Source organism: Labrus mixtus, chromosome 13, assembly GCF_963584025.1.
Source record: "Labrus mixtus chromosome 13, fLabMix1.1, whole genome shotgun sequence".
In the NCBI taxonomy this organism is placed as follows: domain Eukaryota; kingdom Metazoa; phylum Chordata; class Actinopteri; order Labriformes; family Labridae; genus Labrus; species Labrus mixtus.
In genome coordinates, this window is record NC_083624.1 from 2772968 (window position 1) to 2797996 (window position 25029).

The window sequence follows — 25029 nt, forward strand, 5'->3', positions numbered from 1 at the left end:
CAAACCAAGATGTGTCAAGCCTGTTAGGCTTAGTGAATCAGCAGCACGCTGCTAATAATTTCCAGTCAAAAGAGAGGAGTGATGACTGCTGTGTAGCAGAGAAGTTGAGATCCTGTGACAACATTAACATATTTTCCCCATTAAGCATTGAATAAGTCTAATCGGTCTACCATCCTATATGTTAATTCATCAAAGGCTGCCACTATACTTAATTGAGTGAACCAAAGGCTGGACGGAGGGAGATCTGTCGCCTTCCATTCTCTAACTAGGAGCTTCCGGCCCAGCATGATGGCTGTATGGATCCACCCCGCCAGAAATATTATTTTTTAAAGGTTTTATGCCTTTATATCAGAGACAGGACAGTGGACAGAGTCTTCAATCCGGGATAGAGAGAGTGAGGAATGATATGCAGAAAAGACCCTCAAGACAGATTTGAACCCGGGCCACATGCACTAACCACTTGGGTGCCCGACCACAGAAATACTTTAAACTGCTGCATGGTCTAAAAATAAAATAAAACACAGACCACTTTCTCTTTGTAAAGTTTAAATGAGCTCACTTGTTAAATTTTGCAGTTTGATTTTTTATTTTTTTTAAATAGCTCATTTAAAAATCTAACAGTTAATTTAGTCCTAGTTAATGAAGCATTTAAAAAAGTTTTAAAAAACATTTAACAGTGAAACATGTTAAATTTGTATTCACTTCAAGTGTTGCCGTAAATATAACTGAAGGTTCAATTGAACTTAAAGCAGAAAGTGAGTTTAAATGTCAGTTTGGTTGAAATATTTATACTTTAAAATTTAATAACATTATAAACTGTTCCAATTTTTATTTTTATTTTAGAGGAGGAACAGAACTATGATATGACATGAAATCAAAGTTTAAGAATTTAAATAATCTTTGAAGTCCTGAATATGATTATGTTCTTTATTGACTCTCACAGATGGGAAAACAAACATTCATTTAAGTCACTTTTGGGGACCTTACTTCAGGTGGCCTATACAAAAGACCCTCAATTTAATGTGATTATGACAGTTTCGTAATTCAAGGTGTTCAGTTAATGCTCCAGGTACTGCAGGCCCTTTACCTGCTGGATTTCTGTGTATTCTTCTGTGCACAGGTCTTGTATTCTATTTCTATGACTGTTTCATATTTCTACTGTATATTCTTACTATGTATTACATGACCTGTCAGGTGACCTCAGGGCTTGTACACATGAAGGTGTGTCTCCTCCCTTGTCCATGTCAGATGAAGAACTTGCACCTGAAACATCACATGTTGATTTGATTAAATTAGATTTTGAGCATCTTCTGGTTTGCGGACTCAGTCTTCCTTTTGCTTTCGTATTTCTGTCCGGCATCCAGTACTTACAAATTTGTATCTTCGTGCTGTTAAATATTTTTTCCTACATTTAAACACATTAATATGTTTATTTAGGTAATTTTGGGGAACTTGACTTCATGTACATAACATTTGGAATACCAATTAGCTGCTTCCTAAAAGTAGGCTAAGTCAGAACACACAAACACACACACACATTAAAAAGACAGGCAGCACTCGTTTGTACTGAAAATAAATACATCTTTATTACTCTCATCTCTACAGTGATCCCTCCCCTTCATCCGGCTGTAAAGACATCAATACAAAATACATATCAATATTAATAGACACATGGGTAGAAATTAATACACCAACAGACAGTGAAGTGAAATTAGAAGTTGGTCAGGGATTCTTGATCAGTAAAAAAAAGAAAACATTTAAAAAATAAAAAGCACATTCAGCCTCACAGTGAGTGTTGGTCCAGCATAGCAGAGCTTCTGAGCAATCAAAGACAATAAAAAAAATCTACAAACACAAAGTCAAGAATCCAGTGGAGAGAATCAAAAGTTAAAGGTTAAAATCAGAATGTTTTCGAGCACTCGCATGATTGACTTGAGCTGTGACTGAAAGCTCAGAATTATTCATAAGGAAACCATTGAGCTTCGGTTCTCGTCAACTGTAAACTTTCCCCAAAGATGAAGAACATCCACAAAACAATTACAAAAAATCAAAATATTTTTCTTAGAGTTACGCTTTCTGCAGCAAAATTCAAATTCAATTGTAAGTCTGCGTGGGAATTTACAGTATCAATGAGGAAGTACAAAAAGAAAAAAGAGGTAAATTCTAAAAATGTTCATCTTGATTGACAGGTCTCTCGACCAATCACACTCAGCTATTTGGGGTGCTTGTTTTAACTCATTTTCCCCCTAGTTGAAAGATTTTCTGTCTTTAATTGATTATTTATCTGGAAACCTACGACAGACAACACATACATCGAAAAACACAAGACTTAATGCCAAAGAAAACATGACCTGGAATTTGTTAAATCTAATCAATTCATCTGTTACCCATCAGTGTTTTAAGATATTTTTTTCTCCCAGTAAAACCTTCAGGGTAATATCTGATCAGATACAGGAAGTGGGTTGAAGTGTTGCAGGAAGACTGATCTTATCTGAAATGTAAGAAGTGGTTTAATTTGTTAACAATAGTCCCAGTTATCAGCATGAACGTTCATATTATTGCACACAGACAGTGTAAGCTAAGACGCTAATGCCAACATTTTAGCCACGACTGCCCACTACCCCTTACGCTCTATAAGCTCCTCCCTCTGACATGTCATAACATCATCATCAACATTATCATCACTGTCGCCACGACAACTTACCGTGTAACCTTCGATTTACTAAGCCCGACATTCATTGTACCTTGTGACATCACACTCTAACATCATGACCTGCTCATGTTCAACCAGGATAAAGCAAACACTGTGAGTGTTAAAGGAACAGTACAACAATCGTGAGCTCCTTTAAGTCAGGCTAAAGGCATTTAGCCTAGCTTAGCACAAAGAATGTAAACAGGGGGAACCTGCTAGCATAGTTGAACCACAAAAGAACTGTAACACTGATTATTTGTAATGAATTGACTCTTTCTGAAATCTGCTCACATCTCAAGATCATCTGCTTGGACGGGTTGTTAAAACATTTTACGATCTAATTTCAAAATGTTTTAAAAATGAATCATAACCTAAATACGTTTTCGTAGTTTTAATTACGATGCAGTTTTCTAATGAAAACACGTTAAAATTGATAAGACTTCGGTGCAAATGAGGCGAAAATGATCAGAAGCAGATGACAATGATGATGATGAAGGAATGTTGACATTTGAAGGATTATAATCCCTTATTAGCATACCTGAAAGCCCGCTTTGAACCTTTCAAAATAAGGTGAAATGTGCATGGCATGAGTAACTTTAAGAGGTGAAAGCTCAGTTTGATCCTCAGCAGACTCGTATTGAAGGATAAGGAATGTAACCTCTTAATCAAAGGCATTAGAGCACTTTTTTTTAAAAGATAATTAAGGCAATAAAGGTGTGTTACTGGTCCACTCTGTGATGCTCTAAAAACATGCTGAAGGTTCACTACAGCCACGTTACACATATTTATTTCATATTTTTCTTATTTCATTATAAAGTTAGTTGTGAAACGTCTGTCTCTGAGCGTTCTGTCTTCATCCCAATACAACAGCGGAGAACAGAGAGATTTAACATGCAGCATTAAAGTATCTAAATAACAGTTAATGTCGCCGATGTTCATTTTGTTCATGACATGAAATTCTATTTTGCCAGCACAATAAAAAGGCGATGAATTCTGAATGTACTTCTCGAAAATCATCGTTAATGCAGAGGCCACGTCAGCCAAAGAGCTTCTTAATGAATATGGATTAACAGGGAATAATGCAGAACGTATTGATACTATTTACTGTTTGCTCTAGTACAGCTTCACCAGCCAATCAGAAAGCTGCTGCTTCAAAATGTAACCATATAGTCACAAGAAGCACCGAGTATCTGTTAGCCTGGAGAGCTTTTCGATCATTAAAAATGTGTCTATAGAAGAAAATGTGTTTACTGGTTTAGCACTGCAACACTCGATCAGTTTGAGGCTCCACACAATCAATCAAAACCAAAGAAACAAAAATCTGCGTTCAAGTTCTCTACAGATTTTTTCACATGTTATCTTTCGTTGTTGTAAGTAGCTACATTTAAATCCACGTATTGAAGTGAAGAGTGAATTCTACACAGACAGAAATTCTGATATTTACAAACGGCTGATAATATATTACTATTATTGTTCCAGTGCTGGTCTAAACTCAGACTGGCATTAGATGTAAAAAATAAAAATAGAAGAGGACATCCACAGGAGAAGAACTAGTAGCGGTGGTACTGTTAGCAGTAGTACATGTAGTACATGCAGTACTTGTGGCAGTGGTTGTTGTTTAAGGCTTTGCTTTGATCAAAACAGGTTGAAAAAAAATGAAACAGGGTGTGAGGAAAGGACAAAACATTATTGCTAGTGGTTCCACCGGGACACTCCTCCCAGCATGCATCACACCACCACACTGGAACAAACCCCAAGTCCTTGTCGCGAAGCGTCCATGTCCATGCCCCTCTGGGTCCTGTCCGTCACAGGTGTGGTGGGCGGGGCTTTTCTCACATGCAGGTGATGTGTTCATTTCATCATCAGTGTTGCAGACATACAGTGTTACTGACACGTGGTGTTCCACACAGACAGTGTTACTCAGCTATACAGTGTTGCACACAGACAGTGTTGCTGCTCAGGCTGTGGTTACTGAGGCTGAGGGTGAAAGCCGATGTTGCCATGGCTACAATTGTTGTTGCCTGGCAGGCAGGGACGATCGTTGCGGCGAAACAGCAGCCATTAGCTCGCTGAATATTTCTCTCCGGACTTCCTTCGCCACACTCTCTCTGATCTAGAAAAAAAAAACATTGGGGAAAGAAAACGGTCAATCACAATCTCTCATCTGAAGTCCTGTCTGGGGTAACCAGCAAAGCCCTGGACAGGCTCCAATATGTTCAATATCATACAAACCCTCATCCACCTCCACTGGCTCCCAATTGAATCCCAAATCAAATACAAACGACTCCTCCTCAATTACAAATCCCCCAGCACCTCTCTGATCTCCTACACCCACACACCACATCCCGAAAACCTCCGCTCCTCAGACGCTGGCCTTCTTTCTATGTCACACGCCAGACTCACCACACGTATGGAGACAGAGCCTTTAGTGTCACAGCCCCCACCCTCCATAACACCCTCCCCTCAGACCTCCGGAATGACCATCTTTTCACTTGTTTAAAAACATTTCTGGGGCGCTGTGGCTCCTTTATCGCATGTCATTCCCTACTCTCTTTCTCCCTGATTTCCGACTTGGGGCAAAAATGCCCCAAAAATAAATCTTAAAAAAAAAAAAAACAGCATCCGCTCTCCATAGTCTACAAATTCCCATTACTCCGCCTCTCCATGGGACTCCAATCCTTTGTTACCTGTCTCAGTCTTTATGTGTTAATGGTTTGGTCCCTCCACTATGTAAAGTCTCCTTGGGTCCCTTGAAAGGCGCTATGTAAATTAAATCTATTATTATTACTATTAATATTATCAAACTGTAGAGAGGAAGACTTGAAACTAGTGACTGAGACAATAAAATGATCAGGAGAAAGTTTACAGAGGTATTCAATCAAGTGGTAAGTGCGGTCATTTTCTTAGAGACCTCTTTGTGCTAACTCTTAACTCTCCCCCTGCTGGCCATCAGAGAGAATGCAGGTTTTCAGGAACTTATGCTTTGTCATCAATCTTGAAACAAAGAGCCTTCATCCATTTCTTGTGCACAGTCTAGGTTTGTGAAGAAGAAATGTTTATTTGCGCTGACGGAGTGCTACCTCTCTAATGAGCTGTTGAAGGTTCTCCACTCTTAGGCCTCCTGCTGCTCCCTCCTCCTCTTGAGCTTCTCCTCCTCCTCCTCCGATCCCTCTGTTCCTCTCCAGCTCATCGTCCTCTTCCTCCTCAGCGTGTGCGTTGGGACGAGGAGGGAGGGCAGGGGTTATGTTTATCGATGCTCTGTACACGCCTTGAGACTGCTCGTGATCTCCTCCACCCCCTCGAGCCGGACTGGATGATCTGGATGATCTGGAGGAGGGGTGAGGGGAGGGTGTGTGACCACCGTAGCTGAGCTCCGATTGGAGGTAAAGCTGCTCTCTGAGGAGGTCTGACACCTGAACAGGCAGGAGAATAGACCGGAAAAGGTTGTGTATTTAGTTAACTTTTGCTTTGTTAGCAATATAAACAACAAGTGTGTGTGTTTCTGTGTGTGTGTTTACCGGCTCCATTGCTCTCAGCGCAGAGGCAGTGGACAGACTCTCCACACTGGTGTCTCTATGAAGACCCTGAAGAACAAAGCAGGACTGAAAACATTACAACACAATCATATTTATATTTAATCATGTTTAGCACCAATACACCAAGTCAAATTCCTTGTATGTGTAAATGTACTTAAATGGCAATAAAACCCGATTCTGATTCTGATATCACGCCAACATAAATACATTTCTGCCCAAATATATCAAACAAACCCAAACATGTTGTGAGTAATATTCAATAGCTATCTTGTTTAATTTATTCACCCTGTGTTGTATCTTTTGTGTATGCATACGCTGTAGTTCATGTGTATACCCTTCAGCATACCCCAAGTCTATACATACCCAGTATTTGTGCAGTCATTTTTTGTGTGTTTACCCTGTATTGTGTATGTGTTCTGTTTGTGTATACCCTGCATTAGATCAGTATTTACCATGTTATGTTTGTATTCTGTGTGTACACCCCGAGTTGTGAATGTATTATGTGTGTTTGTGTTGTCCGTGCATTGTGTATATACCTTGTATAATGTATGTATTTAATGTTTACTGACCCTGTGTTGTGTATATAATGTGTGTATACCCTTTGTTGTATTATGTATTTTTATACTGTTCTTTTGTGTAAAGGTATAGTGCATGTTTTTGTCCTATGTTGTTTGTGTCCATTGTGTGTATACCATATAAAACAGTGTGTTGTGTATATACTCTGTATTGTGTATATATTTTGTGTACATGCCTGTGTTTGGTCTGTTTTGTTATTTTTGTGTGAATACAGACCCTTCTTTGATGTATTTATTTTGTGTGTATACCCCCGTTTGGTACGTTTATATGTATATATGCTCTTCATATTATCAGTATTTTGTGTGTATATACCCAGTGTTAAGGATGTATTTTTTGTTTACGGACCTGCATTTTGTATGTACTTGCATGTATACGACCTCTTTCTTGTTATTTTGGCGTATAGACCCTGTTTGTGTATTTATTTTGTGTGCATACCCCGTTTGGTATTTATATATGCTCTTCGTATTGTATGTATTTTGTGCGTATATAACATGTTTGTTGCATGTATTTTTAGTGTCTATACCCCATGCTGTGTCAGCTCCATCAGTCTGTCCTCCAGCTGTTGTTCCAGCTCCTGTAGTTCCTCTCTTACAGCCGACCTCAGAGACTGAAGCTGCTCCACCTCCAGCCTGCAAACACGCGCACAAACACACACCAGGTTTAATATCATAGCATTAAACATTGCAGACCATGTTACTGTGTAACATTCATGTGGTTGCTGTTATGACTCACCTGTCAGCAGGGCTCAGGTGTTTGTACACAAGAGCCTGCTGTCGGGTGATTGACAGCTCCAAATCCATCATTTGACTGCGGAACACGTTCAGACTTCGCCTCTTCTGCTGAAACTCAGCCAAAGACTGAGGATAGAGAGGCACACGTGAAACACACCTTTGATTGGACTGATAATGACAACAGTGGTTTCATTGCTTACTGGAAACACATACACGTCATAGAGCAAACTTAGCGTGTGTAAATAAAAGCTTATGCAAAGCTAGTATGTAAGCGTATTTGACCACTTTGGATACACAAGGACGGGACATTTTTAGCAGTGACGCACCTTCAGGGAATCTTTGATTTTTTGTATTTTCAAAATCTACACATGGTACATTTTAATAGGAAGGTATTCATCATCAGGTGGAAAATGAAAGAGTGGAGAGGGATGACGGTACCTGGTTGCTGGATGGAGCTGCTCTGTGATCAATAAATGCGTCAGGAGTGTCTGCTCGGTTCTGGATAGAGAGGACAGTCGTGTCAGGACAGAAACTGGCACAAAACAAGTTGACCAAGGATCATTCTTCACTAACAGGAGGTGACTATTTCCATCACCATGGGTGTTCTCACTTAGTATAAAACCCTCAAACACAATGGTTTCTTATCTAGCTTGTTTGATTGTCCAAAGACCCAAGTTTGCCCCCATTGGGCCAATTTTTAAGTTGGACTCCAAAATAAACATGATGCTACCATAGTTACATTCGTTTAAGAGACTGGGACTGGACAGCACCAACCTGGCTCAGACTCTGTACTGTTCCTCTGATGTCGTGCAGAACTCTCCTGAGCTGCATCTCAGTGCTGGAAGGAGCAGGAGGAGCAAGTCCCGGATGGAGGCCGATGTTTGACGCTAGACCTGGGAGGAGGCCTGGAGTGAGAGGAGCTAATCCTGGGTGGAAATTGTGTTCTGGACCAAACGGCGGACAAAGGGGGGCAGAGTAGGGGAATCCCAGGTGCGGGTTCACGTTGTACCCATGGTAACCGAGGTAGGATGAGGCATACGGCGAGCCTTGCGGACTTGAATAGTAAGGTGAGGGGTGAGTGTAGGGATGATTGTAGCCGTGGTGGTGCATCGCAGGATTTGTTGGATGCAGGTTGCCTAAGCTGGTGTGGTGAGGAGCCAAGGAAGTCAGTGGATGATGCAAGTTGGAGAGGCTGGCGTGCTGGGGGGATGGTGGAGTTGATGGTCGTTGGAGACTGGTAAGCCTAGAATTATGGAGCAAGGACTGGTTGTGGTTGTGAAGGAGGTTTGGGAGGCTGTTGTATGGATGAAGAGGGGTGGGGTACTGCTGATGGGGGTTTAGAGTGAAGGGATATGGGTTAGGGTTGAGGCTAGGACTATTGTTTGTGCTTGGGTTTAAGTACTGAGCAGTTGGATTGGGATTATGGTGGGGGTAAGGGAACATTGTCTGCCCTGGACTCGAAGTTTGCTGGTTTTGGTTAGAGCTCAAGTTCTGCTGGAACTGGCCCGGCTGCTGTTGATTTAAGGAAAGATCAGGAACACTCCGGGTGGTCCAGGAATGGTCTTGGCCTCCTGGCGACCAATCGGGAGGAGGGCTGGAGCTCTGCAGGGAATAGGACGACCGCATTAGGTAGCGCGGGATGGATTTGGGTGGAAAGGGGATTTCAGACGGAAACCTCGCTGGTTGTTTTTTAGAGTCGGACGATGAGGCGGGGTTAATGATCAGAGTAGACTGACCATTTGTTTGTCCTTCTTCTTCTACCTCCACCGCTTCGTCTTCCTTGTCCTCTCCGTCCTCTTGGGTGTATTTGAAGGAGTACCTTGGCTGGGTGCAGGATGCCTTGCCTCGACCAAACTGGATCCTGACGGAAGACACGATCTTGGAGGGTGACAGGAGCGATGAAGGTAGGGAGGACGACCTCTGAAGGGGGAAGCCCCTTCCGCGCCCTCGTCCTCGTCCTCGCCCTCTCCCTGGGGATTGGGACGAATCGCCAAAGTTAGGGCTTCCGTCCTGCCCTGCCCTGCTCAGTTGGTGCTCTTTGGCTCGGTTCAGAGCACAGAGAACTGGAGAGGGTGGAGGAGGAGGGAAAACTAAACCAGAATCATCCAAGAAAGCCTGCTCTTCTAAGGGCGCACCACCCACTTCCTCTGTGGGTGGTTCTGTATCTGTGGTTGTAACTTTCTGGTTCTGACTGTGTTGTGGTTCTGATGCCGGCTGATTCTGGACATCTTCTAATTCTGGTTGTGATTCTTGTTCTGCAGCGGATATACTCTCCTTATGTAGTTCAGATTCTGGATCAATCTGGTCCCCATTCTGGACTTGCTCCTCTTCCTGGTTCTCATCGTGCTGCTGTCCCGTTAGACTCTTCTTGGGGAGCTGGTGAGCCGAGTACTGCGGAATCTCTTCTGAACTCCCATCATGTTCGTCTTCTTCCCTGGAACTATTCCTCCCATCAACCTCGGCCACAGCGGCCACAGCAGCACCATCAGCCCCTTCCTCTTTGCCATCTGGCAGAATGAAGGCAGGGTAGTCCAGTGCGAGGGGCGTGGCCACATCTTGTGAAGGGTGTGATGTCACAGTGGTCTCGCTGTCACAGCTGTCACTACTCTCCTGCACCTAATTACAATAAATAACCAATTAATTATCAGTAAAAGAAGAAGAGCTCTGACCACTTTACAAACATAATAGGATTATTTGCTAAATGTTTTTACATTATCAAACAAAAAGCAGAAATTTAGTAGACAACAGCTGCTATGATCACAATTATTTGATTTAGTTTGGTTGTTACCATCAATGTGTAAGCAGCATTTTACTGCTGCAGCTACTAGAGGGGTCAAGCTGGTTTTAACCATAGACTGTATAAAACATGGAAGTAGTGTTAGTGATGCAACCCATTGATTTCTGAAGACTCAGGCATTACAAATCCCAATGAGGGGGATCCCAGTGTAGGAAAGCTGACTATCTGACTTCAGGCTAATCTAGAAGTAGTCAACGAGGTGGAGTAATTTAAGTCGTTTCCTGTTGCCTTCTTGAGAATAACAAACATCTCAGGGGCTTTCCTGATATTAGAAATATCCAGTTTTATTTGAATTTGATATTTCTTCTTCTCTTAAAATGCAAAGTCTTGTACCTGGTGGTAAAAGAAGTAGCTGTAATCTGCAGCTGGTATTAGCTGGTCTTTGCTACCATGTGGTTTTACTCTTCATAGATACAACCAAAGATGTGACCTTTAACTCAAAATAGACTCCAACTTAAGAGACAAGCCTCACTTCAAGAAACTCTGTTGTGTAATTTATGTTACATCACTGTGCGCTCCCCAGTCTGATGTGTACCTTAAGTATTTTACGAGTCTGACCGTTCTTCCATCAGACATATGGGGACGTGCAGCAGTCAAAGATGTTCTGCATTTGGCAACTGCCCTACATGGTTTTATTACACTCCATAAAAGAATTGACTTCTAGTTCACTTGTGATTTATGTGCAGGATGTTTCATGTGTTTCTCCTCTGGGTGAGATAAGGCTCTGAGTGGAATCATATGGGTGTGTTTAAACTATTTAAAGGTCAGAGTTGATGACTTAAAGTTCCTCATGGGCGGTGAAGTCTTAAAACAAGCAAACAAAACACAAAAAGAAACCGACCTTGAGGTAGCTGTTGGAATCGGCTGAGGGCTCCTCTGCAAACCCACTGCTGTCCGACTGCTGACTGACTGTCCTCAACAGGTCTGAAAGAAGATAATAGATATTAAACATAAGGATTATTCCTGCAGTATCTCCACTGTCCAGCTGATGGCAGAGTAGAATGAGTTGTTTTGAGAATAAAGCAGAGACATAAACGGACAGGACAGTCTGTCCTCACTGACTGAGCTCAGACACACAGGAAACCGTTTTTATTGCAGTCAGAAACAGGCTGCATATATGAAATCATGTAAGCGCTGGACAAGGCAGATACACATTTATACTCTCACTATACAATAAAACTACAGAACTATCAACAGATACTCAATAGAGATTCTTGATTTGTTTTTAGGGCAGAAAGTAGGAAGACAGACGCTAAAAATCAAAGAGTACTTCGACTTTTTTAAAAACAAAAGAAGCTATTTTCATCTTTGGCAAACTTTAAAACTGTTTGTTTTTGACTCCGGAAAATGCTATAACGCCCATACAGCCTTTTTATGAATGCACTTTTTTATTCAAGCTGCATAAAATACTCAGACTTTTATAGAAAAGATACACAATGGGTCAGTGTATCCTGTACTATATGTGTAAAAATGTGAGTGATGCAATAAGAAAGCATACATAAGTAGCTGAAAGAAACAAATGTGCCTGGGGTTGTACATATTGAAAGGAAACAATAATTCACAGGAGTATTCACTATGTTGCAGAATCACAGCAACAAAGAGAAACATGTGAGAGCCATGCTTATTTTTCAGCAGTTTGGTAAGGTTGTATACCAAAATGACTTGTCGAGGTTTAAGAAAAGATAAAAGTCAAGGCTAAAACAAAATGTCAACATTGACCTTCGGTTTCGGCACATCAGATAGAAACAACTTTCTGGCAGAAAGCCCCGAGGGAAAACTTTTCCCGTATGCCGACAGTGGTGGGGGAGGAAAAGACGACTAGTAAAACAACATAAATGCAAACAATGCAGATTTCAAAAAGAGTAAACAAGAAAAAAAAACAGAGGGAGGGGGAAGTGGTTAAGGATCTGCATCAAACGCAACACTTGGATGTCAAACACATAACAAAAATAGTAAAGACAGAGGTTAAGGTTAAGAAGCTGAAATCAGAGGTTAAGAAAAACTCACCGCTGCCTCTGGAAGTTCTCGATGGCAGAGCGTCATCTTCGTTGCTCTGAATCTGAAAGACAAAAAAAACAAACAGTCTAAAAAAAAAAAATAGGAGAAGCTGCTGAGAATCATCAATATTCCCTTAAAAAAGATATTTTGGAAACAGGTCAGTCCAAAACCTCAACTACTTAACTTACAGGAAATGTATGCAGACGTACAGGGTTAGGATGCTGGTACGACTACTGCACGCCATGAACAGGAAGGTGTGCAATTAGACCGCCAAACAATTAAACATCATCACCCTCACCAGTCGCCACCATCACTATTAATCAGTGAAACTAACTATAAGTATTCTTACTTAATGTTTATTGTTGGCCCACAATGCTGGTTAAATGTTGTGTCTAAGCTGCAACACAACCACCCACCACTAGAGGGTGCTGTAGCTCTCTCCTTGCTCTACAGCCAAATGTAAACCAGCATAGTGAATAGACGGCATCTCTTAGGAGCAGCTCAGGTCAACTGGCATATAACCACTCGACCGGAGCAATGCGTCACCAGTTTTAAGCACCAGCATGTTGAAAACTACCAAAGGCTGGTGTTTCTAGCCACAATTAGCAATCCAATTTGACATGGTTTACCTGTAGAGTAATGCACAATGCAAAGTGTCCCACATTTCAGAAGCATTTAAAATAGCCGGCGATTCAGTTATTGAAGAATGTGTTGAACTGTTTAAATTAAATAGGCTACATGCAATTAGATTTTGGAGAGTGTGCAGCCGTGTTGAATAAATTGTACAAATTTTGACAGTTTTCTGAGTGTTTTCTTACCTCTAGACTTCTGCTTAATTTATTTTTAAATAAGTTACCAAGGAGCATTCCTAGTTGTTAGCTTATTAATTATGGCAAAATTAATGAATACAGCCTATTAGTAAGACTGTATTCTATCTGTATTCAAAGCCAAATCCTGTCTACAGAAAAACACTGTTGTTCAGTCCTGCCAATGCCAAAGACAAGTGAGGAACCACAGAAACCCAGGATTGCATTGTACCTCCTCCATGTCGAAAGAGTCAGCGTTTTCATTGCGGAGTTGAGCAAGATGGGGCGGGGCCAGGGAGGGCGGTGCTTTCTCCGGGGTTGACGTCAGGTTCTCCTCGTTCTCTGGTTGGCGCTCATCAGCAACTGGTCCTGAAGGGCTCTGTTCAGGACTGATGGGAGAAGAGATGATAGGGTAAGTCCAGACACCATTCAATTTGCATTCATTTCTTATTATATAACAAGGAGACAAATTGACCCGCCTCCGTTATATTGCAGAGTTCAAGCTGATTGAATTTTGACAAGTGGAATTCAGAAGCTCTCTGATGTCCAGCCAACTTGAAGGGGCGGAGGAGATTTACCAAATGAATTTAATATTGTGTGTTTGTGTTCCGTCTTTTATCTGCAGAGTAAAATAAATTACAGAGAACAGAGCTTATGTTCTTTCTGTGGTGAGTGTGTTGACATGCGGTGTAATACATAACGCTGCTTTTGAAAGTATGCTAGCTGTGTATATGGTTGAAACACGGCTCACACTGTTTCCTTCCCTCAACCAGATAGGTGGCGCCATTTGCAAGCTGCAAACAGAGTGGCAGGTTTTTTTGGTGGTTTTATTTTATTACTGGATACATATCAGTAACTATAAATAATCTCCATGGGGAACAAACCACTTCCATCCTCTGTATTTAAGAAAATAAATTAAAATCATTTCATATGAAGCAATACCTGTCGTCTGTCTCTCCATCCCCGTTTGTTTCCTCAGTAACCGTTGCCAGGGAACAGCTATCCTTCTTGCGGTTGTGCTTCTGGTTGACTGTGTCCCCCTGGTGGTCGGGGTCAGTACTGCACCCGTCCTGTTCCGGATCCGCATGTGCGTGACCGTTGGTGTGTGTGTGATCAGAGGCGGGTTGTCCGTTCTGCTGTGTTTTCTGCTCAGGCGTTTGTGCCTCAGGTGACTCCGAGGAGGCGGCGTGCAGGTTATGTCTCGTGAGGGTCTTCTTCAGTAGTTTGGCCATGTTCCGAGCCGAGTTGGTCTTCTTCAGAGGAGGCGGGGTCTTATCCTCTGAGCCTCCTTCTTCCCCTTCTCCTGATGCGAGACGAAAGAGTTGAATAATCACGTTATATTCTTCCATGGTGAAGAGGAAACTTCAATGCATATGTGTAACCAAACTGCCAATACATATCTCAGAAAAGTGTTGACAAAGACCAGCTGAGGTGCAAAATCAGCAAAGAAATAAGATGCACCATTTTGTCCACAGGGGGCGCCAAATTTGATGCAAATTGAAAGTTAGACAATAAAGTTTTATAGTGTTTCAATATCTTAAAAAAAAGTTTAAAGTGACCTCAAGTAGGTAGAAAGAAGTTGACTAAATATGACTACAATTGACACTGACCTTTATGACCTTAATCAGAAATATATTTAACACTATAAACAACCAATATCCATCATATTTACTCAAAGATATTTATTCTGATGAATTAGTCAAAGGCTTTCTGCTCATCTTGGGGTCTATATATAAAAAAAACTCTCCAGCACTGATGGTTGTTGTTGTTGTTGTGCGTTACCTTGGTCCCTGGAGCTGATGCGCTGGACAGGCTGACCAGACACCTGACTGTAGAGCTGGAAGAACTCGTTGGCTACTGTAGTCAAGACCTCGATCTGACGGAAACGGCCTGAGGGAAACAAACAACAAACAAAAATAAAAGTTACAAAGTGCTTCGCAGAGCCAACATGGTGTGGGGAAAAGACCACGGGAATACAAAACAAACTTGTTCTGGTAGAGAAATGCTCATATAACCCTTAATAAAAAATAGCACTCATTTTTTCTTAAAGTAAAAAAAAAAAACATTTCTTAACCTCCTTGAACAGATTATTTTTAGCCATGGTGAGTTAGCAAAAACAAGTTAAACAAAAAAAGATACATCTACAGTTAAAACCAGGAATTCACTTCAAAATCATTTTGAAAAAAGCAAAAGTTAACGTATAAGGTTTGAAAATGCTCAACTTCACCTTTTATTGTGAAAACTGTCCGTGAGTGCATCAGAGAGTCTGAACATTTCTATAAACGGCAGCGAGGCAGTGTCTTATCTCTGCTGCTTGGATGTTTCCTGCTGTCTCTGTGCTTGTTTTAAAAGCCCCTCAAACAAAACATCCAAATTACAAGGTCACTTAGTCTCATCTTTAGCCTTATGAGGAAGAAGAAGGTCTTTAAACCAGAATCACATCTATCACTAAGGCTCCAGTGCATTTTTCCAAATCGTAATAGGAAGCTTCTAGAAATGGTGTAAGCACCTTCAAACAAGAGAAAAGCCAAGTCATCAATTCACTCACTCGTACTTATTATAGGGTCCTTACAAAACATTTTTGGAGTGACATTTTTGCAGTGTAATTGAGATTATGGGATGTTTCATAGCGCCATATTAAAATCCACAACAGAACAAAAAATAAGTTTCTTTTTGGAGAACAAAAAGATAAATGGCTGATTTTAAAACGTAAATTAACATCAACCAAAGACTGTAAAAAAAAAAAAAAAAAAAAAAAAAAATGGATGATATGACAGCTCTACAAAAGTGAGGCCAAAACATTTGGAGCTCCCCCTTATTGAGAGTCTGCAGAATAAGTCAGAAGCTCCACCTCCTCCATGTTAACAGATGGGACATCTATAAAATCAAAATACACATCAAATAACTTTTTCTCAAACACAGTTTCTGTCATTATAGTTAGTTCTCACCATGCTGATTCATGTTCAAGTGCAGCTATTGTTCGTTATTTGTTGCTAAAAAAAAAGGAGGGGGGGAGGGACAAATGTGCTTCTGTGGCGCTGTGTTCAACAGATTGGCAGAATGAAGATGAAAAGACAAAAGATCATGTAACTACGTAACTAAAACTAACAAAAGCATCAGTTCATTTTCAATAAATGGGAGAGTTTGATTTAAACCCACAGAAGTATCTGTTCTGCTGGGGACTGTACAGACCTGAAGGATCGTTTTAATGGTAAGTTAAATTTGTGTTTTGTTTAGCAAAAGGGGCGGGAAGAATAAAGCTTCAAGTTGGCACTTGACTTTCTTCTTCTTCTGTGGTTGTGTAAGTCGAGCTGTCGGTATCGACTTTTACAGAATGATGACTTGAGTACGTTCCTTCCTTCCGCAATAATCCCTCCACCCCTCCCCTCCCCTCCTCTCCTCCATCTCTCTATCCCTCGCTGTCTAAATACTTGTCAGTCTGTTATGAAACACAGACTTCTGTCTTTTGTCCGTCACGCTGTAAACCCCTTATAACTCGCTCTGATGTCATCACATAAAAAGCAGCGGAGGCCAGCTCTTTCAAATTACATTGGTGTGTCTTCGGAGGGATTCTCTTTCTAATTTTATGTTAAATGGAAAAAATATGTTCTGTCTTTATTTTTGCTATCTGACATAGTGAACTTTTGTAGAAACACTGGCGGACAGAGTCGTGACAGAAAAGTGTAAATCTTTACTAACTTGGGATATACTGTATAAAGAATGAAAGTATGCACTTTGAGGCTACTTTAGGATGGAAATGAGTTCATCTTCACAGTAAAATGTACTTTCTAAAAAGCTTACAATACGATCAAAACAGCACAGCAACAAGCTCATAATTAAAAAATAGAAGGTTTTTTTTTAATTAAGGGAAGCTTATGGTGAGTTGAGGTGAGGTAAAAGGTGCAAGTTGCATGTTGGTTAATCCAAAGAAAAAAGACAACAACAAAAAACAGGAAATTATAGTGCGTCAGAGTTGGAGCAACAGCAGCGATGACACACAAATCTCAAGGAGGCTATTTGGTTTCTTTTGAAATTAAAATCTAACTGCCACAAATGGATCAAAAAGTACACCATATCCCTGTGATACTCTATCAAATCCAACAAGACAGAATGCGTATGCATATTGCTAGATTGAGTGTGACATAAACCCCACATTTCATTCTATCCACCTGCAAATCAGATGGTAAAACACAAAGATAAAGATAAACTTTATTGATCCCCCATGGGGGAAATTTGTGCATTACAGCAGCTCAAGAAAACAGGAGACGGGAATATAATTATTAAAAATAAAAATCCCATCAGTTAAATAAAAAAATACAATAATGGAAAATTACACAGTAACTACACTGGAAAGAGTTATTAAAAAACACACACAGTGTGTAGCATGAGGTGGTGATGCTGTTAAAGAGTCTGATGGCAGATGGGATGAACGACCTGTGGTAGCGCTCTGTCTTGCAGGGTGGGTGTCGTGGTCATTATACTGCAGAGCTAGCCTGAGAATCAGTAGGTTAAGTCCTCCACTGACAGTTTTCTGTACACATGTGGATGAACTACAAAAGGTCCATCTAACTGCTTACTCTTATTATTCTAACTCGTTAGTGGAGCTTACTACATGTTGAGCCTTTGAGCTTCTTTTAGCTCCTACTTTGACATGAATTTACAAGTTGTTTACATAGTAAACAAATGATCGTGCCTGAGCTCCAAACCTGTCAGACACACAGTTCAGTCAGTCACATCTGGATACGAGTGCAGAATATGAACCTCTTATTACGGCAGCAGTGTGTGTCATGTCAGTGATACAGTATGTGCGTGCGTGTGTGTGTGTGTGTGTGTGTGTGTGTGTGTGTGCGTGTGTGTGTGTTTCCTGCTGACTGCTGACTCTGCACAAATGTTCATTCTCAGGATCCTAATACAGGAAGTGAGGAATAAGAGAAAACGACACATACTCCCTCTTTTTCTTCTCTTTTCATCCCTAGAGAATCTTTCTAATGGTGAGAACAGAGCTTACGTAACAAACAACAACACACACACACATACACACACACACACACACATGCACACAAATACATGTGTCTGGGATCCAGGGAACCGATGGAGCAGTATGAGAATGTTCTGGAAAAGAAAAAAGCTTCCAGGAACAACAAACCCACTAAAAAGTGTTAAAGGAGCAGGTCACGTTTAAAAAAAAAAAAAAAAAAGAACTCTCTGATCATGACTGATCTTTTATCAGGTTGGTTAGCAGTTTTAAGACAAACATGTCTCACATCAGGATCTAATAAACAAATCAGATCTTTTTTTTTTTCCATGTAAGATACAAACACAGCTAAGCTTTATGCTGTCAGTTCCAACAACGATGAACGCAGCGTCAGGATAAGAGTTTAAGTCTTTGCAGAGGCATGCAGGGGCCTCCTTTCTTTTTCATTTAAATCTGTTTAATGGTGATATCTAGTACTCACAGACACACACACACAACCAAATTTTGGTGAAACAAGGGACATCACAGTTTCAAAACCTCCCGCATGAAACTGATGCAGGAACAAAGACCGTCCATTCTATAATTCAAAACCTGGAGGCTAACAAGAAGCTCAGCAGTAATGTAGCCGTATGTCCAGGTCTAACGTCTCACTGTGGACCAATTTTGTTATATTCTACAAATCACCTGCCCAATGACCCAACAAATAAGGTCAAAAACCCTCGCTCAGCCCTCATTTGAAATCATGAGAATAAAGGTTGGAGCTTTATTTCAGGTTCTTTTATTTGGACAGGACGGTTGATAGAGTAGGACATCAGGGAGAGAGAGTAGGGAATGACAAACTTGACCTGAACCTGAGGACTATAGCCTCCGTACATGGGTTGGGACCTAACCACTGGGCCAGGGGTTCCTAAACTTTTCAGCCCGGGACCCCCATTTTCCCTGTGGGTGGTAAAAACATTTAATGTTGCGCACAGCCGGGCCACACTATTTCTAAAACAGGTAATATGATTTTTTTTATTTATTGTAAGAAACGCTAGAAGCAGAACACCCGTAATCTCTTGAACTACGTTTTTGTATATTCTTCACAATAATGGATGACATATGGGATTTTAGATTTTTATGGTTTTGGAAGGAATCTCGCGACCCCCCCCCCCTCTCAGTGTCTCATGACCCCCCCTCTCAGTGTCTCATGACCCCCCCTCTCAGTGTCTCATGACCCCCACTTTGGGAACCACTGAATTAGGCCACCAGCACCCGGATACAAGTTCTTGAAGTGGAAAAACTTTGACAAATCCTTCATTGAGTAATATTAATCTTCTTGTTGTTGAAACAAGGCAGTCCAAAAAGTAGTTCTCTGATGATTTGTGAGTCTACTTAAGTTGTTTTTTTAATGCTGTACGTTCCATAAAATCATTTTTGACGACACATTTTTGTCAAAATTGTACGTCTTAATCGGCTTTTAGCATCTATTAGTATCCACAAGGGCCACTGGAAAACCTGAAATATGTTTCCAGGTTGTTGACTTTATATGTTTCAGCAACCACACCTGATACTGGGATGTGTTTCTTTGTGTGGCTTGACAGTGGTTGCCTGTGATCACTTTGACCTGCGTTGTAGCAAACATGTGACCAGTTTCCCAACAAACAGCCGCAGCGTGAAGGACTGGCGGACGTGCTGGAAAGTTATATGAGTTTGTGTCTGCGATCACATGCCAAGCATTGACCAATATTTACACAGGGAAGCTAATTAAAAGCAGCTCTATAAAACAGGTCTGGGGTCAGCTGATCATGATACTGTGTTATACAACATTAATGGTTGAAAACAGAACGATATGATAACAGATGAGTACCTGGCCTTTCAAAATTTGTGTCAACACAATAATTCTTCATGATTAAACATAACGTCACAGTGGAGTCTCATCGCATAAACATGAAACAGGCTTATAATTATGTAAGAAAAACAAAGATTATTTAGATTAAATTTTAGAAAATGTATTTATTTTGTTGAATACTTGGAAAAAACTAATTTAAATCTATGTGTTAAAAAAAGAAGAAGATTCCTGAACCCAAAATGATCCACTTTGTTAAGAATGCAAATAATTTAGCATCATTTTATAATCTCCTATGATAAGGGAAGCATCAGAAAAAGCTTTTGAACAAGAGAAAGAAACTAATCGGGTCAGGTGTAAGATCATTAAAGTCAAACATGTATTTGACAGGCCTTTTAAAACTAGCAGGCTTCAGCTTAATACTTGTAATAACTGATATCAAATTTAAGTGAAGAGACAAACTGGAAATTGGACAAACAGACAAGAAGGCAGCCAGCAGAAGATCCATAAGATGTGAAAAACCAGTGCATACTCGCCAATAACAAGAAGTCTGTCCAACAGAACCCCATTAATAACTTGGGGGGAAAAAAAGAGCAGTGATAAAATTTATAGTCAAACACAATGATTACAGAAGGTTCATGTTGGAAAGTAAATACTCAGGACACTCTGCTAAACAACACTTACGTTTACCTCAAACAAACTGGGACCAGTGATGAGTTTTTAAACTGGTCAAACAGCAAACAAAGTCCAATTTCCAGTTTTTAGTTCAACAGACTCAAAAATACTTCTAGCTATGGGGTGATTCATCTTCTCATACTTAGAGGATCTTTGGATAAAAAAATTTAACAGCACAAACTGTGCAGTAAAACTGTCAAGAAAAAGAAGAGAACCTGCCGTGTGTGTGTATGTGTGTGTGTGGCTGTGTGGGTGTGTGTGTGTGTGTGTGTGTGTGTGTGTGTGTGTGTGGCCGTGTTCGCATATGTGTGTGTGTGTGTGTGTGTGTTTGTATGTTCAATTAGGAGGCCAGTACCTTCATCCAAACAGAAGTCTGAAAACAAAAAGAGGCCAGGATGACAGCAGAGCAGGTCTCTGTGTGTGTGTGTGTGTGTGTGTGTGTGTGTGTGTGTGTGTGTGTGTGTGTGTGTGTGTGTGTGTGTGTGTGTGTGTGTGTGTGTGTGTGTGTGTCTGTCTGGGACAAACAGATCTTTGTCCTTGCTGGATGTGTTGTCCAGGCAGTTGGCACAGCGGCTAAAAGAGCTGGAGGACCCCACTAAACACCATAAAAGTACCGGGAACAGGACACACACACAGACACACAGACACACACACACACAGTCACACAGACACACAGACACACACACACTCTCTCTTTGAGCTTCACTTCCTCTGCTAACAGTTTCAGACCGTGAACCTTTTAGCTCCTCTTTGCTAACATGGTCAACCGCCAATCAGCAGCAGCGAGCTGTTGCCTCATCTGAACCGACTACAGTACAACACATGGCCTCCTTTACACTGTGTTTAAAATGTGTCGCGTCACAGGTGGACAGCTGAATAGAAAAATAAGTAAAGTAAAAGGCAACCTAGACAGATTCTGATCCAATCTCTACAACCAATAGAGCCAGATTGTCAATGACACATCGGACTACACGAGGGTCATTTGTGTCCTACAAGGTCGTTACGTCATCACCACCAGCTGGCAGTTGCTTTTGCTTTGTTTTTTATTCTGTTTTTCTAGTTCTGCATGAGGCAAATGATTTTTTCCTGCCTTGCACACACCTGACAGACATTGTCTTTGGATCTTCAAAACCCACTCTTACAGCAAGTACAGTTCTTAACACGAGAAGACATGATGGAGAAATGTAGGTGATAGACAGGGCACTTACTAGTCAGAGCATAGTTGGGGTTCTCCACTTCCATACGCTGCATTTGAGCTCCCAGGTAGACCTGCAGGTGGACAACAGGAAGTGATGTCATTATAAAACAAGTGATTGTTGCTGTAAGGCAGTTAGATGTCAAAGACTTAAAGAAGGAATGACAAAAGTGTTCATGAGCTCCTTGAAAATAATTATTATTTCATGCTACGTGAAGGTCAAAGTCAAAATCTCAACATCAACTTGATGGTTTTTCACAGAATTATAAAAAGCCATGAATCAATACAATGTTCATTTAACACCATCATCAGAAGAAGAAAAAAATATTACTGTGGTTTCTGACCAAATTTCCGCAAATGAAATAGTTCTTAAGTGCCAATTATTAAATATATAATAATAATATATTAAATTAAACATCCATTTGTGATCACTGTCACTAGGGGTGGAAATAGGGTTAGGTAGCACCAATACAGGACTGGGAGTCAAAGAAGGTTCGATACATCAGTATGTTTGCTACCCATTGATTATAGCAGGCTTTGAAAATATGCCAGATTAGTTCTAACTAAGTCTTTGTACCCAGTTTTATCACACAGCTGTCATACCTTGATGTCGATGCCTCGCGCTGTAGAAGAGCCGTTGAAGAACCTGGAGGGAACCTTCGCGCCTAGATCGGGCTCTTCTCGACCAAAACCAAGATTTAAGAGGATCTCCTCGGGGTCCTCCTCGTACAGGTCCAGAAGCTCTGACACACTGTGAACACACACACACACACAGATATTTAGTCAGTCAGTCAGCCATTGTTTGGTCCATTAGCTGGTGAGTAAGGGCGCACTCAAACTAGGCAAAATTGTCCCGTACTGTGCTTAAGCACGATTGCCCCCCCACACTTCTCACACACACCTTGCTTTTACAGGGTTTCGTGAGATAGTGAGGTGTTTTTTTTATTTTATTATTAAGTTAGTGAGATTAAATTGTTGGTAATTGTTCTGGCTCAGTGTCTTAGGAGACGATACTCTGCCCTGCCCGGCTCCTGAACAGCCCCAACAAAAGGTATTTTAAGAGGTCTGAAGTTTACAAACTGTCCCCTATGTCCCCACCCCCCTAACTATCTGAAACCAACTACCTAACCACCTGCATTCAGCTGAAACCTCCGGAGGTCTCAACCAATACTGAGGAGGCGAACTGACCTGGACACAGTGCTGCTTTTTCCTGATCCTGTGGAGTTCATACTTCTTCCTTTTTCTTTAAACTGACTCCTCTTCTGATCCGCCACAAGACCAAAGCTACACACACACACAAACACATAATAAAAAGCATTAACACACATAAAGAGGAAAGAAAAAGAGGAGAAACTGGGATGGGATTTAGTAAACTGAATGAGGAAATTAAAACTCACCAGGATTCAGTTTTAGTGCTACTGGACTGAAGATGGTTAGCTGCGGAGGGGAAAAAAGTAAACAGAGATGACTTAGATAGCCATAAATATGTAATGAAAAACAATCTGTAAATCAGAGTGAAGGGGTTGTTCATATATAAGTCTTTAAGAAATTCCTTCAATGCAAGTAAAATATAATGAAAATGTGATCATTAGTTTCCCCAGAGGCCAAGCTAACTTATCTGATTACTTCTTCTGAAAGTTATTCGAGAATCACACTGAACTGGCTAACAAAGCCCCGCCCCCAAACAGACATTTCACACCAATCACAGCTTAGCAATTGAAACAAGGCAGACTTGGTTTGGCGAGTTTTAACATTTCTAAAAGACAAAACAAAAGAGCAAAAGTGTGAGGGTATAAATGTTGTTTTACAAAAAACTTTGTCGTATTCAGCTAACAAGCTAACATTAGCAACCTAGCTCAGATTTCTATTAAGGAGATATTCACAACAAGAGCTTCCACTGCCTGTGTTTTCCCACTGATTGGATGCTATCTAAGAAAGTAAGGAAGCTTAAGTTAGCAACTCTGTCAAGCTCTTGATAGGATTCTAAAGAAGTTTCAATTCCAGCTTAACCAGCTAACGTTATGTTAGCCAAAAACATGAATCTGTTTTTTCTGCTTGTGACCCTGAAAGACAAACATAGTGTTTGAAAATATGGAAAATGGTTTAAGCTAAGCAACAATACCAACTCAAGAAGGGACTTTTATTTTTTTATTATAATACTGTTGCTACTAGAAATGATTAGCTTTCTATGCTGAACACAAAATAAATGCAATTCCTCAATTTCAATGTTATTGTGCTTGGACCATCGACTGAAAATGAAGCTAGCTAACATGTTTCCTGGGACATTCAGTATTTCCCTGTCTTTTGGTTATGTGTCATTTACTGTATGTCACCAAAAATATACAATACTGAAAACATTAGTTTGCCAGATACAGCCAGTTTATAACAATAAAAGTAGCTAGCTAGCTAGTCGATAAAGACAAAGTCATCCTTTCATCCCCAGGGTTGTATGATTAATTGTATAACAAATCTAAAGGTTATTTTCCAGCTGACATTGCAAAAGAATGAAGGCAGTTGGATCTTTCAAATGCAGCTTGAATGAAAAAATCACATATAAAGCATTTCAGGGGGAAGAGAATTGCCTGCAAATTTGTGGATAATAGGAGGCTGAAGGTCGGTCATTTCAAGATGTTGAGCCAGTGTAAAAGGTATTTAGTGGATTACTGATATTGCTTTTAACATAAATCTACTAAATATGTGTTTTTGATGTGTCAGAATAAGAGGATTTATAGGGACTATAAGAACTTAGATTTACTCCCAATAAAAATTGGCAGCAACGGTTAGCATTTCAAAGAGAATAACCAACATGTGGCTACATGTGCCTGAAATCACAAAAAGTTTCATTTCAAACTTCCTTAAACTTTAACACTGACACGGGTTAACTCTCAGTCTGTCAGAGTAGTCATCACAAGTTGCAGGTGTAACTGTTGTTTTCATTTCCAGTTTAAAAGAACCTGTTCGGACTTGTCGACCTGCCAGTGTCTGTCTTGAGTGTCTTGCTCCTTCTTTTCCGCTTTGCATTGAAGCTGAATTTATTCTTCTTTCACCGAATCCAAAGTGTTTTTACTTCTGTGATGGAAAACTGGCATGAAAGACCAAAAAGTGGCAGCAGTTCGCCTCCTGACACTAACACACTGCCTCACTTCCATCCCATTCAACCTCCTGAATCCTTTCATTAACTAATTCACTTCCTTTCAATTCACACGTTAACACTTTAATC

General features: G+C 40.6%; 1 protein-coding gene across 2 annotated transcripts in view; it reads right to left on the reverse strand.

Annotated features, from left to right (window-relative positions):
* Positions 1–1560: 1560 nt before the first annotated feature.
* itprid2 (ITPR interacting domain containing 2) overlaps positions 1561–25029 on the reverse strand; it is a 40839-nt gene continuing 17370 nt past the window's right edge. For both annotated transcript variants that reach the window (XM_061053137.1, XM_061053138.1), the window contains 16 exons: positions 23207–23246; positions 22998–23093; positions 22413–22560; positions 21823–21883; positions 14919–15026; positions 14079–14439; positions 13369–13525; positions 12340–12391; positions 11174–11256; positions 8310–10151; positions 7974–8033; positions 7537–7661; positions 7328–7433; positions 6211–6276; positions 5773–6105; positions 1561–4805 (listed from right to left, as the gene is read on the reverse strand). In XM_061053137.1, coding sequence (XP_060909120.1) covers positions 4698–4805; positions 5773–6105; positions 6211–6276; positions 7328–7433; positions 7537–7661; positions 7974–8033; positions 8310–10151; positions 11174–11256; positions 12340–12391; positions 13369–13525; positions 14079–14439; positions 14919–15026; positions 21823–21883; positions 22413–22560; positions 22998–23093; positions 23207–23246 — 3746 coding nt within the window. In that variant the 3' untranslated portion in view covers positions 1561–4697. The remainder of the gene's footprint in view (positions 4806–5772; positions 6106–6210; positions 6277–7327; positions 7434–7536; positions 7662–7973; positions 8034–8309; positions 10152–11173; positions 11257–12339; positions 12392–13368; positions 13526–14078; positions 14440–14918; positions 15027–21822; positions 21884–22412; positions 22561–22997; positions 23094–23206; positions 23247–25029) is intronic.